This window comes from Drosophila sechellia, chromosome 2L (assembly GCF_004382195.2).
Source record: "Drosophila sechellia strain sech25 chromosome 2L, ASM438219v1, whole genome shotgun sequence".
Lineage (NCBI taxonomy): Eukaryota > Metazoa > Arthropoda > Insecta > Diptera > Drosophilidae > Drosophila > Drosophila sechellia.
Window position 1 is genome coordinate 12,433,777 of NC_045949.1, and position 14,032 is coordinate 12,447,808.

The 14,032-nt window shown below is 46.1% G+C and overlaps 7 protein-coding genes across 9 annotated transcripts; 3 read left to right on the forward strand and 4 right to left on the reverse strand.

The window, feature by feature from the left end:
* The first annotated feature begins 4 nt into the window (after positions 1 to 4).
* LOC6617764 (PRKCA-binding protein) lies at positions 5 to 3,878 on the forward strand. 3 transcript variants are annotated; one of them, XM_032727439.1, is made up of 4 exons: positions 5 to 133; positions 277 to 495; positions 1,233 to 1,344; positions 2,426 to 3,878. In XM_032727439.1, exons 1-4 carry the CDS (start codon positions 24 to 26, stop codon positions 3,779 to 3,781), a joined length of 1,797 nt encoding a protein of 598 aa, XP_032583330.1. In that variant the 5' UTR covers positions 5 to 23; the 3' UTR covers positions 3,782 to 3,878. The 3 variants fall into 3 exon arrangements, with proteins under 3 accessions (XP_032583330.1, XP_032583334.1, XP_032583339.1); XM_032727443.1 differs by lacking the exon at positions 277 to 495 and having other exon boundaries at positions 7 to 133; XM_032727448.1 differs by lacking the exons at positions 5 to 133; positions 277 to 495 and adding an exon at positions 559 to 1,102.
* On the reverse strand, positions 1,385 to 2,310 carry LOC6617765. Its single transcript, XM_002042041.2, has one exon. The coding sequence runs from the start codon at positions 2,228 to 2,230 to the stop codon at positions 1,439 to 1,441; it is 792 nt and encodes a 263-aa protein (XP_002042077.1). The 5' UTR covers positions 2,231 to 2,310; the 3' UTR covers positions 1,385 to 1,438.
* A 328-nt stretch (positions 3,879 to 4,206) lies between the features above and the next one.
* On the reverse strand, positions 4,207 to 6,009 carry LOC6617766 (thiamine transporter 2). Its single transcript, XM_002042042.2, has 2 exons — positions 4,921 to 6,009; positions 4,207 to 4,856 (listed from the first exon to the last, which is right to left on the reverse strand). The coding sequence occupies exons 1-2, from the start codon at positions 5,662 to 5,664 to the stop codon at positions 4,302 to 4,304; spliced, it is 1,299 nt and encodes a 432-aa protein (XP_002042078.1). The 5' UTR covers positions 5,665 to 6,009; the 3' UTR covers positions 4,207 to 4,301.
* Positions 6,010 to 6,226: 217 nt separating this feature from the next.
* Positions 6,227 to 9,595, reverse strand: LOC6617767 (ATPase family protein 2 homolog). The gene is made up of 3 exons (XM_002042043.2): positions 9,154 to 9,595; positions 8,604 to 9,095; positions 6,227 to 8,549 (listed from the first exon to the last, which is right to left on the reverse strand). The coding sequence occupies exons 1-3, from the start codon at positions 9,557 to 9,559 to the stop codon at positions 7,048 to 7,050; spliced, it is 2,400 nt and encodes a 799-aa protein (XP_002042079.1). The 5' UTR covers positions 9,560 to 9,595; the 3' UTR covers positions 6,227 to 7,047.
* Positions 9,596 to 9,811: 216 nt separating this feature from the next.
* On the forward strand, positions 9,812 to 11,846 carry LOC6617768 (magnesium transporter NIPA2). The gene is made up of 2 exons (XM_002042044.2): positions 9,812 to 10,184; positions 10,749 to 11,846. Exons 1-2 carry the CDS (start codon positions 9,884 to 9,886, stop codon positions 11,603 to 11,605), a joined length of 1,158 nt encoding a protein of 385 aa, XP_002042080.1. The 5' UTR covers positions 9,812 to 9,883; the 3' UTR covers positions 11,606 to 11,846.
* Positions 11,842 to 12,767, reverse strand: LOC6617769. Its single transcript, XM_002042045.2, is given in 4 exon segments — positions 11,842 to 12,217; positions 12,220 to 12,312; positions 12,315 to 12,368; positions 12,371 to 12,767. Coding segments are annotated over 4 exon segments (672 nt in total). The 5' UTR covers positions 12,699 to 12,767; the 3' UTR covers positions 11,842 to 12,020.
* An 83-nt stretch (positions 12,768 to 12,850) lies between these two features.
* LOC6617770 (protein D3) lies at positions 12,851 to 13,820 on the forward strand. Its single transcript, XM_002042046.2, has one exon. The coding sequence runs from the start codon at positions 12,911 to 12,913 to the stop codon at positions 13,682 to 13,684; it is 774 nt and encodes a 257-aa protein (XP_002042082.2). The 5' UTR covers positions 12,851 to 12,910; the 3' UTR covers positions 13,685 to 13,820.
* Positions 13,821 to 14,032: the final 212 nt, after the last annotated feature.

Consider the following 14,032-nt stretch of genomic DNA (forward strand, 5'->3'; position numbering starts at 1 on the left):
TTCAAATCAGTTACCTATCGCCGATGACAGTTGGCGGAGCTTCAAGTGGCCAAAATAAACAAAAATTTATTTTCTTATCACGCAAAATGCTGACGGACACGGAAGATGACTTCTTCTTCGAGGAGGATAAGATGTAAGTGGCCATTGAAAGCAATTAATTGCTGCAACACCTTCGCCCAGCTCTAGTTACGCACAACAATCTGTTGCGATGTTGTCGAAAAGTGTCTGTTAAAAATCAATAATCGCCACCAAATTGAAACATATTGTTGGAATCAGGCCTGAACCGCTGCTCATCCAGTTGGATGGGGATGGTGCTCAGGCTGTCCGGCAGCCCAAGGAACACTTGGAGCAGCAGGAGCATTCCTCCGGCTCCGTCGCTCCCAACGAGGCCACCGTTATGCTCTGCTCCCCGGCGGGATTCTCCTGCGATTCCGCTTCCGGGGACAGGTTCGGCATCGAGTCCGCCAGTAGGCAGAAGTATGAGTTAGACCGTCTGTAAGTCAACTCCGTTGACCCGGAATCGTTTCCATAGTATTTTCTGTGGCAGCTCTGTTTTCAAAGTTATGGATTTTATAGACTATATCCTGTAGTTTCCACAAAATTAGCTTAAATTTGATTTTGTCATTGATTTTATTATTTTAAGTTCACAAATTGGTGTATTTATATAAATGGTAACAAACACACTTCTGTATTTTACATTTAAATTTTAATTCAATTGCTTAGTTTTTGTATAATTATTTACTTTTTAAAGAGCGACCACAGTACTATAACCTTTTGTTGTTTAGTAAGAACTACAGAACTAGAACTAACAAAATTGTTGTTTATTTAGTTTATTAATTCCACCGAAAAAGGACAGATGTGAATTTCCTTTGTAGAGCCTTAGATGCTTATACTTAGGCTAGCTAGTATACAAACTATATTGAATTCGAGGTGTCCTTTGGCTTTCCAAGTCCCATCCTTCGAAATCGTTAGTATCACAATGCCTTAGAATAAACTGCCCCGATCAACAGTTTTCCCCAACAGTCCTAGCCAAACTTGATAATGATCCAATGGCCTTGCTAGAACTGGTAACATGGCTAATTAGAAAAACGCACCAATCGATGTGAGTACGTATGGAAAACTGATATGGAATCACCCGCACATAAGCATATATACTTCAAATCATATAGCACGCGTAGATCACGCTTCAAACTATATTTCAATGTCTTAACTTTTTACCAACCTTTATGCAGGGGCATGACTGTCAGCACGAATGCTGTCGTCATCACGAAGGATCAGAGCAACCTGATTGGCATCAGCATTGGAGGTGGAGCACCCATGTGTCCGTGTCTGTATATCGTGCAGGTAAGTCTGGAAACCATGAAATCATAAATTCCCACAAAGATCTTAGTGCTGCCACATTCAGCTTTAGTTTCAAATTTAATTTACAATCCCATTTCTAGGCTCCCTGCGAATCTTTTCTAGCGGCGACCCTAGTTTGTTTCCAGGGATTCGGCGTAGCCTTGAAATTTGTCATTTTGCGTAGTTTGAAGAACTCGCTCCTTTCCCGCGCATACCAATCGAGGGTCTGCTGCTCCAAACGCCGATCCATCCGTATCCTTTTCCTCTCGTCATACATTTGGCGGCGCAGAGCTCGCTCCGACGTATGGAGATGAAAAGGTTTTGGATGGGTAAAGGAGGACTTGACAAGCGGCGTAAAGGGCTGCCGGTTGAGGTAGTCCATGGACGAACCTGGATTGATTCGGGGAATAAAGTCGGATGCCTTACGGCACTGCCTTTGCTTCTTTAGCCGCTTGTTTAAAGCGACCATGGACGTGGTCAGGGTGCCAGGGCACAGGGGCTTCGTCACCGTTTGCAGAGAGTTCAGGTACAGCCTGCGCCTTTCCAAACGACGATGAGATCGCTCGAAATCGGGCACAGGTCTGCTCCGGAACTGGAACGCATTACTTAGCATGTTGGCCTCCCGTTTTAGCTCCTTGCGTTTCTCGCTGTAAACCTTCTGGAATTTGCATACCCGTGGTGTCTGTTTTCTGAGCTTCTTGGGCTTTGCCTGGCTTTGGCCACCACCTGCCTGTTTACGCTTGCGCTGATGCTTTTGCAAGTCCCGCTCCTGAAGCGCCGCCTGCAGCCTCTTATCCAACTGGTCGAATCCCGGAATCAACTTGGGTCTCGCATGGGACTCATTGCTTAAATCCGTAACGGACCAATTAAACCAGTTGGCGATGGTCATAATTTGGCTAACCCAATCGGTTTCAGTTGCGAAGGACTAATCTTAAACGATAATTTTGAAACTTAAGGTTATGAGTACTATTTGCTTGGTTTTTTAAAAATGTTTACGTTTCGAACCAGCTATGACTTACCAACTATAAACAATAGCTTTCCAAAAAAATGTAATGCTATAAATGCCACATCTTGTGAACTCTAGATCTTCGATGGAACTCCAGCTGCTCGTGAGGGATCCCTGCAATCCGGAGATGAACTGTTGGCTGTGAACTCGGTGAGCGTGAAGGGCAAGACGAAGGTGGAGGTGGCCAAGATGATCCAGACGGCCACCGACGAGGTGGTGATCCATTACAACAAGCTGCACGCCGATCCCGAGCAGGGCAAGACACTGGACATCATCCTCAAGAAGCTGAAGCATCGGATTGTGGACAATTTGTCGAGCAATACGGCGGATACGCTGGGTCTATCCCGCGCCATACTGTGCAATGATTCGCTGGTCAAGCGACTGGAGGAGCTCGAGGGCACTGAACTGATGTACAAGGGACTCGTGGAGCATGCTCGCCGGATGCTCAAGGCCTACTACGATCTCCTGCAGACGTATAAGTCCTTTGGCGATTGCTTCACCCAAATATCGGTCCATGAACCGCAACAGCGGGCATCGGAGGCGTTTCGAACGTTCGGCGAGTTCCATCGGACCTTGGAGAAGGATGGCTTGGGCATCATCAAACAGATAAAGCCAGTGCTGGCCGATCTAGGAACGTATCTGAATAAAGCCATTCCGGACACCAAGCTCACGGTGCGTCGCTATGCGGATGCCAAGTTCACATATCTTTCGTACTGCCTGAAGGTCAAGGAGATGGACGATGAGGAGCATGGCTTTGCTGCCATGCAGGAGCCACTTTATCGCGTCGAAACGGGCAACTATGAGTACCGATTGATACTGCGATGTCGCCAGGATGCACGCAGCAAGTTCGCCAAGCTGCGCACCGATGTTCTCGAGAAGATGGAGCTGCTGGAATGCAAACATGCCATGGATCTCAACAAGCAGCTGCGAAGTCTGCTTGAAAGTTTGGCCGAACTTCACAGGAGTTTGGTGGATCGACTGGACTCGCTGCCACCGCTCTTTCCCATCGAAGTGGACTTCAAGGAGACGGACTTCCAGTACAAGTCGAGCACTCTGAAGCCGCAGGAGTTGGACGATGATGAAATCGAGGCCAACAATCATCCACATTCCACTCCTTCTCAAGTCGATTGCGGCTTCGAGGCTGTCGAACAGCCGGCGGCAATTATAAATGTGGAGGCGGCCAAGGCATCCGTTGATTCGTCCACCTTCCAATCCACCAGCGAGAACGAGACGCTGCTCAAGGAACTGGGTCTGTACGATGTGGATCTGCTCTCCAATCCGCAGACCATTAGCAACCAAAAGGACTCCATTGCTGCCCAAAATGATGGCTACGATTTCGATTTGTTCTTGAACCAGGCGACTGCAGCCACCACCAGTTTGGAGCGCGATCTCATGTCCTCGAATGCGGAGGAGATGGATCTGCTACTGCAATAAGCTCCTTAGTACAAATGTTAAGTAATGTGTTAGATAAATATTAAATGTTTCAGTATTTGGTGTAGATATCAAAAAATATTAAAAGCCTTTCAATTTATTAGTTTAAAAGTTTCTTAAACTTTCATTTATGTCTATTTCTGTAAAGTTTACTTTTAGGGAAAGCAAATTCTTTGTTCTACAAATTTATTAACTTTTAATTTGTACTATTTTATTTTAATTTAATTTAAACGATGAAATTTTTTATATACTATGTTGTTTCAATGTTTGAATAAATAAAATAGGTTCCTATTACTGATTAAAAAAGCATTAAATATATATTATATATTATATATATTATATTATATTAAATATATATTATATATTATATATGTATATTATATTATATTAAATATATATTATATATTATATATATTATATTATATTAAATATATATATATAAATATATGCTTTACAAGAAGTCCTGTATTTACAAGCTTGCACATTTCGTCCTGTTTTGATTTATGTAAAATCCTACATTATCTTATGTTAAAGAAACCACATTTTCCGCACTCGACTTGTTGGTCCTGCAAAACAGTTTCACGCAGATAGACCCAATTATGGACATCCCACCCAAGACCACAAAGTAGCTACCGTAAACCACGTACTGATCCCGCGGCTCCAGAGCGAATCCAACTCGCTCCACAACCGCAACGGTCAGAATGGTCTGCAGGATCAGACCCACCAACGTATTAATACCGAAGATCAAGCCGAAGCTGTCCTCCACCAGATTCTCGGCCACCACGGCACCCGCCACCGTGATGATGAAGAAGAATACGGCGCAGAAAAGCACATAGTTCACGTAGGCCACCCAGATCTCCTGCGTCTTGGCGACATAGATGAGCAGGGCGCCCAGGGCGGCGGCACAGATGGATATGCCCATCATATACGATCCCCGTCGCTTATTGGAGTTCAGCAGGCCCGCCAGAATGGCTCCAATCGCACCCAGCAGCGTGGCCACGGCCTCCACTCCGCCATTGTAAACGCTGAGGTTATCCGGAGCCACCTCTTTCCACAGGAACTGAATGTAGGAGATCACCTGGAGGATTTAACATCGTTAGTTGATTACACAATTAACTTCTTGCAATAAGCGCCCAACTTACTTGAACTTGACCACAGGTGGCCAATGCCCACCACATACTCCACTGCAGCACCACGGGATTGGAGTAGGAACTGACGAGGTGGTACCACAGCAAGCGGCAGGCGTTGACGAAAGAGAACTGCGGTGCGGTCACTTCTCCGCCGGCAGTGTTAATCTTCTCGGAATCCGCATAGAAGTAGAGGCTACGCGGCACACTGGGCAGGAACAGGGACACGGCCAGTGAGATCAGCTGCGTGGCCAGCGAGAGGTAGTGCAGCTGCCGGTAATCCATGCTATCGGTGGACACCAAAATCTGGGCAAACAGACCGCCGAGGAACTTGCCGCTCAGGATGGCAGCTCGCGTGTGCCCCGTGACCACCTGATACTGCTCTTTGTTGACCTTGGCGTACATGTACGTGTAGTAGGCCACCTCAGCGGCCGTGAAGGTGCCAAAAAACACTTGGGCCACCTGCAGCATTCCCACGCTCTCCGTCCAGATAAGCATGGAGAAGAGGGTAATGCCAGCCAGTGCCGACAGCACGATAACCGGTTTGTACCTCACCAGATCTGTGATGAGGAACACAATGACCAGCTGGGCCAGCACCGAGTACGTGCCGAAGGGATACACATCTTGGTAGATCTGATCCGTGGTCAGGTTGCCATAATCCGAGGCCAGGTACTCCGAGACGTACGGCTCCGAAGGTCGAAACTCCCGGAAAAAGCCAAACGTGCACAGCAGCAGCGAGATCTTCAGCCAGCTCCTCATGTCGTAAATTGCGATACCAGGTGGGGGCTATGGTATTCGCATGGAAACTCGAAACTCCAAGCTCCAATCACCAATCTCCAGTCCGGCGACAGAGGTTTCGCCAATTGATTAGTGTCGTAACCAACGCGACGAACGCCAGCCGGCAACTGATCGCGCGAATCAAGAGCGCCTGGTGGCCCATCGCTCTCCGCCAAAGCGACTACAGTGGTGGCCAGCAGTATTCACCCACAACAACCGGAAAACTTGAATCAGGTGAGAGCTTAAGTCGTTCAAGAACTATCAGCATTAAACCGCAAAAAACAAAATGATAGGCATATTACAGGATTTTAAAAGATTACATAACTTTAATATCACAAAATATATATATATATATATATATTTAATATATTAAAAAAAAAACTATCATATGTATAGGAATCAACCTATAGTAATATTTTTAGAATAAAAACCTTACATAGAACATATTTCATATTAAATACTTTGTTATTTCAAAAGTAGTTGGAAAAGTTATACAAATATATGAACTTATAAGCAAATTATTGAAAATTCGTAAAACAATTAATTTTAGCTACTGTTAGACCATAAAATTCGTTTATTGTTAAATATATTTACACACATACATACAAATGTTTAAATCATGCGGCCAAGTTCACTAAAAACATAACCTAATATTGATTTTGGTGTTTCTTACAAAATTGAATACTTCATATACTTATGACCGCTACTGTACGAGTATGACCTCAAAAGACCGTGAAATGTACATTTATCTACATTCAATTAACTTGGAGCATTTCTTTAATTACAATTTGACACATTTATGGATTGGGTTACAGATCACGAAGCACTGAAAGTTGTAAATTTTAAATAAGTTTTATTTCACTAATTGCCGAGTAAGCTGATTTATCACACAGCAATAAAAATCAATTTTCTTCGGTTGTTCCACATCAGTTTATTGGCAATTAAGTGACGCATTAATTGGAAATTTGTTTAAAGCTCAACGTTTGCTCTTGATATTCACGATCGAGAGAATGATACTCTTTGAATTTGGAGGTTAAAAATAGAGCATTCAAGTTATCAACGATAGGTCTGCTTTCGCCATCTTATCTTTATAGTCTAATCTGCAGGCACTAAATTAGAATTTTAGAACTGTCTAAACACCAAAGTCGACCTCTAATTGGTTTTATTTTACAATAAGCACTTTGATTCGAAGGCTGATCCAGTGAAGAGATTTTGGAGATAACATGGTAATGGTAATAACATGTTAATTTGTTTAAACAAATTAAGCAGATTTGCTTTTGGTAATCTTATCGTCATTCTTTTGCGGATTCATCACAATTAGTCTAAAAATAGTTATAAAGTCTAGGCTCCCCTGAGTTGCTAAATCTACTTCCGTTTAAGGTAATCTTCGTAGAGTTTTAACAACTCAGGACTGGTCCTCGGAGGCACCGCCTTCAAGGCGTGCTCGAAGTCCGTCCACTTGACATCCTCCGCTTCGAAGCTCTGCTCCAGGGCTCTCAGGGCAGCCTCATGGCATACGGCTTGTATTTCTGCACCGGAATATCCCTCTGTCAGCTGCACCAACTTCTCCATGTCCACATCGTTCGATATCGGCATGGCACGCAGTTTGATCTTTAAGATCTCCCTACGTGCTTCACATTGCGGTAGTCCCACGTAGAGAATTCGATCAATTCGGCCTGGACGAAGCAGCGCCTTGTCGATCATATCTGGACGATTGGTTGCAGCTACTATGGTGACATTTTGCAGGGCCTCCACGCCATCCAGTTCGGTGAGCAGTTGGGTGAGGACGCGTTCTTTGACGGACGAACCAGAGCTGGATCCATCGCCCTCCGAACGCTCGCCACCGATGGCGTCGATTTCGTCGAAGAAAACTATGGCGGGTGCTACCTGGCGAGCCTTGCGGAAGACCTCACGCACTGCTCGCTCCGATTCGCCCACCCACATGGAAAAGAGCTCTGGTCCCTTGATGGAGAGGAAATTAAGCTTGCTCTCGGTGGCCAGGGCCTTGGCAATCATGGTTTTCGAGCAGCCTGGCGGTCCAAACATGAGAATACCCCTGGGTGGCTTAATACCCAGGCGTTGGAACTTTTCCGCATGCAGCAGTGGCCACTCGATGGCCTGCTGCATCGCCAAACGGAGCTCGGATTGACCGCCAATGTCGGACCACTGCACATTGGGACACTCGATGAGAACTTCACGCATCGCCGATGGTTTAATGCGGGTCAGAGCAGCCTGTAGGTGCGGCATCTGTAGAGGATTCGGTTGCGCCTGCAGCATGGCAGCGTAAACGAGATTTGATAAGTCTGCTCCCACGTAGCCATGGGTAATAGATGCTACATGCTCCACTTCCTCATCACTCAGCTGATGCTCCACCGACTGGATGAGGCATCGTAGAATTTCCATCCTGCCCTGGGAGCTGGGTGCACCCAACTCCACTTCATTGTCCAATCGACCAGCTCGCCGAATGCTCGGATGCAGGGCATCAATCTGAGAACTTGTGGCCAGGACGAATGTTTTGCTTCCCTTTAGCTGGCTGGGAGTGCTTAGCTGATCCAGCAGGGATAGGAAGGCCAATGAGACGCGCTTGACAAGATCGCTGCTCTCTTGCTTGGGACACAAGTTATGGACATCCTCAATCAGCAGCAACGTTGGCTGCGGATAATGATTGTAGGCACGCTCAAAAATAGCACCAAGTTTCTGTTCCGTTTCGCCCAGGAATTTGCTGTACACTTCGCCGCTGTTGATGCGTACAAGCTGGACATGTCCTTGGCTACGTTCCTCGGCCACTGCACACATGGCTTCCAGCACCATGGATTTGCCACAGCCAGTGGCGCCGTAGAGAAGCAGTCCACGGGAAACCCTAAGACCTAAAATATAATAATATTAAATAGGTTCAATGTGGAGTCTTGGGTTAAACTTACCTGCAGGCAACGTCCGGAAGCCCAAAGCGTACTCCATACTCTCCTCCACCAGTTGCAATTGCCTATCCAGTCCGCCTATTTGGGATTTGGTGATCCTGTGACTTATCTTCTTCTCCTCCTCCTGCCGATTTGCATCGTCAGTTATCAGTTGGACCTTAGTAACGTTGGTAATCTGGATGAACTGCAAGGGTTTGGAGTCTAGACTTAGACCAGCAAGAGCCTCTTCCACTGTGCTCTGCCATCGTTCCAGGCGAAAAGTCAGCGATTTGTTAAAGAAATTCATGTGGATCAGACTATCCTTGCAGAATACCCTATTGACCATGTCTCTTTTGAGAAGTGCAATGGCGTCCTTTAGTTGTCCTGACATCAGGGAAGCCTCTGTGTTGTTCACGTGCTTTAGGGAAATGCTGGCAGCCGCAGTGAGGCGACTGGGGTGCAAGGCAGAGATCTTCAGTAGCTTTCCTCGCAGTTGCGTGCAGTGGAGTTTGAAATCTGATTAAAAGTATGATCATTAGTGATAAGAACCCTTTTTAAAGTGTGAAAGACGTACCCCTTTCGCTCACAAATACTGTGGTGAGGAATTGCTCCGATGTGGGCCACACAATCCTAACCAGCGGCTGCTCAGCCGTCGAAGGCGCTTCCAGCACCACATGTTGTCCAATGTGCAGCTGTGCCAATTGCATCGCACCATCGGAGACGAAGACTAGCATATTGGCATACTTGGCGGACAGATCCTTCAGGGACTCCACCTCGAAGTTCCGCTGCTGAAGACTTCTCGTATAGATTGCTCCACTTCGAACATACTCCGCCTCCGAATCGGGCCCAACATCATCCTGGCTGATGGCGGAGCATAAGGCCTCGTGGTTTTCTCTCGCTTTCGAGGGAATGTGGACGCCGCAGGACTCGCAGTGGTACCAAGTAACCTGGTTTTTCTTGCTGCTCGACTTTGGCGGCATTTCTTTGACCGGTTGCACGTTTTGTTTTCATTGTGAGTGGAAACGTTCGTTGTGAATGGCAACTGGGCGCCAGCTCTGGCAGATCTTGGCCGAAAATAGCTAGATCTTGGAATAGCTAAAAAGATAACAATTGTATGGTGAACGGATTAATAATAGCTAACTTTGGCTAGCAAATGCAGTCAGCCGAGCTGCCATCACTGGCAGTGTTGGTAGGGTCGGTATTTACCCGCTGTCCGCATGCAGCCACTCCAAAGATTCATTGTTGGCTTGTGACTCAGACTTCCTGGTGCGAAAAGCAGGAGCGGATCACGCAGCGGATTAGCAATGAACAGCGACGGTGAAGCCTCATCACTGCAGATGCCCCAGATGACGGTGGGGGGCATGCTCCCGGGCGAAGCCAACCAATCGCCTGACACCGCTCCGCTTTCGATGGCGGAGGCGGTGTCCAACACGGACTTCTACATCGGCGTTGGCCTGGCCATCTCCTCCTGCTTCTTCATCGGCTCCAGCTTCATCATTAAAAAGAAGGCACTCATTCGGCTGAGCAAGTACGGCGAGGTGCGGGCGTCAGCCGGAGGATTCGGATATCTGAGGGAGTGGATCTGGTGGGCGGGTCTTCTGACAAGTGAGTGAAGAACCAAACAAAGAACACTCGGTTTCCGGAATACCCTTGCAGTGTGAACTTTCTAGTGTTCTAGTGTAGTTTCTAGTGTATGTTCTATGTGTAATAATAATAATGTGAAATTCCAAAACCAAGATACTTAAGTGAGGAAAGCCCTAGAAACACTTTTCCATATGTTTCATATCCAAAAAGGTTACAAAATAACACCTTCCTGCTATCACAAACTTCCGTTGCTGATTTGTGTAATATAAATATTTCCAATTTCCCAAATTTTGATTAAGACGGATCGATTTTTGAAAGTTAAAAACAGCAAATACTATAGTCGATTACTTACAACGCACAACGCAAAGTTGAGCATTTGTAAACATATAACAAATAATCTTTAACACAGAGAGATAACAACTATTTCCATTTATACACATAAACTTACCTAATCTATAGAATCGAAGACTAGTTGCGGCGCTTCTCCCGAAATTAGAATACCGCCTGCAAGGGTATATTGTCAGAAAAACAGAACCTCTTATCACACTGACCTTATGACTCACTTGCTCTGCTTATTTCTTACAGTGGGTGTGGGAGAAGCGGCCAACTTTGCGGCCTACGCCTTTGCCCCCGCTTCATTGGTCACTCCGTTGGGCGCGCTGAGTGTTATCATCTCAGCCGTGATGGCCTCCAGATTCCTCAACGAGAAACTAAACCTGCTGGGGAAGATCGGATGCTTTCTGTGCATACTGGGATCCACCATCATTGTGATTCACTCGCCCAAAGAGAAGGAGATCGAGGATCTGCAGCTGCTATTTGACATGCTTTTGGATCCGGTTTTCATTCTGTACGTGATCTGCATCGTCGGCTCCACGGTGTTTGTGGCCTGCTTCATTGCGCCACGCCATGGGCACACCAATGTGGTGGTTTATATCTTCTTGTGCTCCGGCATCGGATCTCTGACTGTGATGTCCTGCAAGGCATTGGGCCTAGCCATACGGCAGACGCTGAATAATGGAGGCAACGTCTTCCTCACATGGATGCCATGGTTCCTGATCCTGGTCACCGTCACTTTCATAGCCATCCAGATGAACTATCTAAACAAGGCGCTGGATATATTCAATACTAGTATAGTTACTCCAGTGTACTATGTAATGTTCACCACTCTGGTGATAGCTGCCTCTGCCATCCTCTTCAAGGAGTTCACTCACATGCGATTCGACGATATCCTCGGCGATGTGTGCGGCTTCCTGATCGTTATCACAGCTGTGTTCCTGCTCAACGCGTTCAGAGATATTGATATATCGATGAATGATGTGAGAGGTCTGATGCGACCGAAAATGCAGCGGGTGTCGCAGTTCGACGAGGAGGTGCTGGTCACCAGCAATACCAAGGAACGGCGCTTGTCCTACGGATCCAGCGACATCTTCCGGAAGGCCTGACACAAGCAGCGCTACCAGGTCTAGTTGCATCCCTTGCAGCTGCCGACCTGAAGACAAGATTGCTTTACTCCGTAAACGAAGCATTGGTCCAAATATCTGTGCATATCACCTGCAATCACTTTCATCTCATCATCCCCATCTATTGTTCCTTCGCTCTTGTTATTCATACACTCGCTAGCATAAGTACGTAGGTTTAGGTTACACTTACATACATATATTAAAAACGACTTAACGAAAACGATTTGTAATTGTAGTTTTATTTTTTTTATATGACCAAAATGAGTATTTTTGAATATTAGTAGTGTTAACTTAACACATAATCTGATATTAAAAAATAGAAAAAAGAGTTTAAATTATTCAGTATATGCTCAGGTTAGATTGGCTATTGTCGGATTTAACTAACTCTATAATTTTGTTAGTTAGCCTGGCGTTGCTGGTGACGTCTGGGTCGTTGTTTCCTCCTCTTTTCCTTGTTCTTATCCAGGTCAACTGGGTTTGCCTCAATGTAATGTATGAAGTATGAAGTATCCGTGTATTCTGGGTTTCTCCCATTGCTGGTCCTTTCTGGATATTTCGATCCGTTCAGGCAGATGCAGTTGCTCAGACTTTCAGCGTGTGAAATGAGTCATCGGCTGAGTTATCCGGACTGTTCTCCGCTGGCGGAAGATCCTTTGGTCTACGAATCTTCCGTGTCGTGAAGAACTCGGATCTGTTATCAGAGGAAATCGCTGGCTTTCATTTTGAGCAACCGCACGTAAGCTATTTGCGGTTGGAGGGGCGGTGAGTCCTGTCTAACGGACAGTCTTCCGAAGCTCCGGGTGATGGCAATCGCCTCCCTCTCCGCCGTTGCGGTGTCCTCCCAGTCCTCCATTGTGGCGTGCTCGCCCAGCGGCTTGGTGCCAGCTACTCTCTGAATCGTCTCCATCATTTGCAGACTTTGACGAATCTCTCGGCCCTTTCCACCCGGCGTCCCATATCCAAGCAGATCTTCGCGGGCTTCCAAATGCTCATAGGTATGAATGGGAACGGTTCCTGAGAATTCCTCTTTCTTCCTCAGTTCGTGCTCGAAACGTGACGTGGGCACCCAAGCCATGATAATTCACTGCCTTATCTTTAATTCCTTTTCTCAAGTAGACTGCGCAAATATTTTCGTAGAATAGAAATTCAAAATCACACATTGCTATCGATAGCGATAACAAAGCTGTAACGCTTGCAGGTGAATCGCAACTTATCGATTGTCAGTCGACAAATAGAACAATAAACAGTTTTTTAATTAATCCAATTTGGTTTACTTAAGCAATAAGGATGATTTGTATGCGGCTCCGGGTGTTGCGTAATCTCAATCGCTGCGCTTTAAATGGATTTAGAAAAGATTTCAACCGATCAACCGCTGTGAATGTCAATTATTCAGCTGTCAACTTTCCGGCCGCCATTAGAACGCTGAAAACTTTTAGCAATTCTATCCTAACCAAGGAACCGAAACCAATATCTGCATTTATCGCATCTCAGCGGCAGTATTCTTGCGAAAAAGTAAGCAAAACCATGGAGGAGCACTGTGTAGTTCCGGATGTGATCGCCAAGGCACCGGCGCAGACGGCTGTGGTGGAATATCCCGGCGATATTGTCGTGAAGCCGGGTCAGGTCCTGACCCCCACCCAGGTGAAGGATGAGCCGTGCGTAAAATGGGAGGCCGACGCCAATAAGCTGTACACCCTCTGCATGACCGACCCGGATGCGCCTAGTCGCAAGGATCCCAAGTTTAGGGAGTGGCACCATTGGCTGGTGGGCAACATACCCGGTGGAGATGTCGCCAAGGGCGAGGTTCTCTCCGCCTATGTGGGATCCGGTCCTCCACCAGACACCGGACTCCATCGCTACGTTTTTCTGATCTACGAGCAGCGGTGCAAGCTAACATTCGACGAGAAGAGGCTGCCCAACAACAGCGGAGATGGGCGCGGTGGCTTCAAGATTGCCGAGTTCGCCAAGAAGTACGCTCTAGGCAATCCCATTGCCGGTAACCTCTACCAGGCGGAGTACGACGACTATGTGCCTATCCTCTACAAGCAGCTGGGCGCTTAGTTTCCACGCCAAAAAAACCATGCTTATATAAGCCAGTCTGAATTGGATTTAAATCTATTGTAACCTAGAAATTAAAGACACCCATGAACACTGTGAAACACTGTTGCTGGCAATAAAATTGTTAAAGACATCCTAAGCCACTGTATCTTATCTCCTGCTTATTGAAATCCAGTTCATCCAAGATATGAACTTTACACATTTTCAATATTTTCATATATAGTAATAATTCTTTTACCCTTTGCTGAGAAAGTTGCAGTTTCTGGGCTGGGTATGTATTTATTATTCATTCAAATTACAATCTACTTTATCAATAGGATTCTTCTAGCGTCATTTGTATACTTATAGATT

Excerpts from the sequence above, each read along its gene's own strand:
- LOC6617764 (XM_032727439.1), top strand. The coding sequence starts at position 24 with ATGACAGTTGGCGGAGCTTCAAGTGGCCAAAATAAACAAAAATTTATT. Across the intron at positions 134-276 it reads TTCTTCGAGGAGGATAAGAT|GCCTGAACCGCTGCTCATCC; the intron begins GTAAGTGGCCAT and ends TGTTGGAATCAG. Across the intron at positions 1,345-2,425 it reads CGTGTCTGTATATCGTGCAG|ATCTTCGATGGAACTCCAGC; the intron begins GTAAGTCTGGAA and ends TGTGAACTCTAG.
- LOC6617768 (XM_002042044.2), top strand. The coding sequence starts at position 9,884 with ATGAACAGCGACGGTGAAGCCTCATCACTGCAGATGCCCCAGATGACG. Across the intron at positions 10,185-10,748 it reads GTGGGCGGGTCTTCTGACAA|TGGGTGTGGGAGAAGCGGCC; the intron begins GTGAGTGAAGAA and ends TATTTCTTACAG.
- LOC6617767 (XM_002042043.2), bottom strand. The coding sequence starts at position 9,559 with ATGCCGCCAAAGTCGAGCAGCAAGAAAAACCAGGTTACTTGGTACCAC. Across the intron at positions 9,096-9,153 it reads AGTATTTGTGAGCGAAAGGG|ATTTCAAACTCCACTGCACG; the intron begins GTACGTCTTTCA and ends ACTTTTAATCAG. Across the intron at positions 8,550-8,603 it reads CTTCCGGACGTTGCCTGCAG|GTCTTAGGGTTTCCCGTGGA; the intron begins GTAAGTTTAACC and ends ATTATATTTTAG.
- LOC6617765 (XM_002042041.2), bottom strand. The coding sequence starts at position 2,230 with ATGACCATCGCCAACTGGTTTAATTGGTCCGTTACGGATTTAAGCAAT.
- LOC6617770 (XM_002042046.2), top strand. The coding sequence starts at position 12,911 with ATGATTTGTATGCGGCTCCGGGTGTTGCGTAATCTCAATCGCTGCGCT.
- LOC6617766 (XM_002042042.2), bottom strand. The coding sequence starts at position 5,664 with ATGAGGAGCTGGCTGAAGATCTCGCTGCTGCTGTGCACGTTTGGCTTT. Across the intron at positions 4,857-4,920 it reads CCACCTGTGGTCAAGTTCAA|GTGATCTCCTACATTCAGTT; the intron begins GTAAGTTGGGCG and ends TAAATCCTCCAG.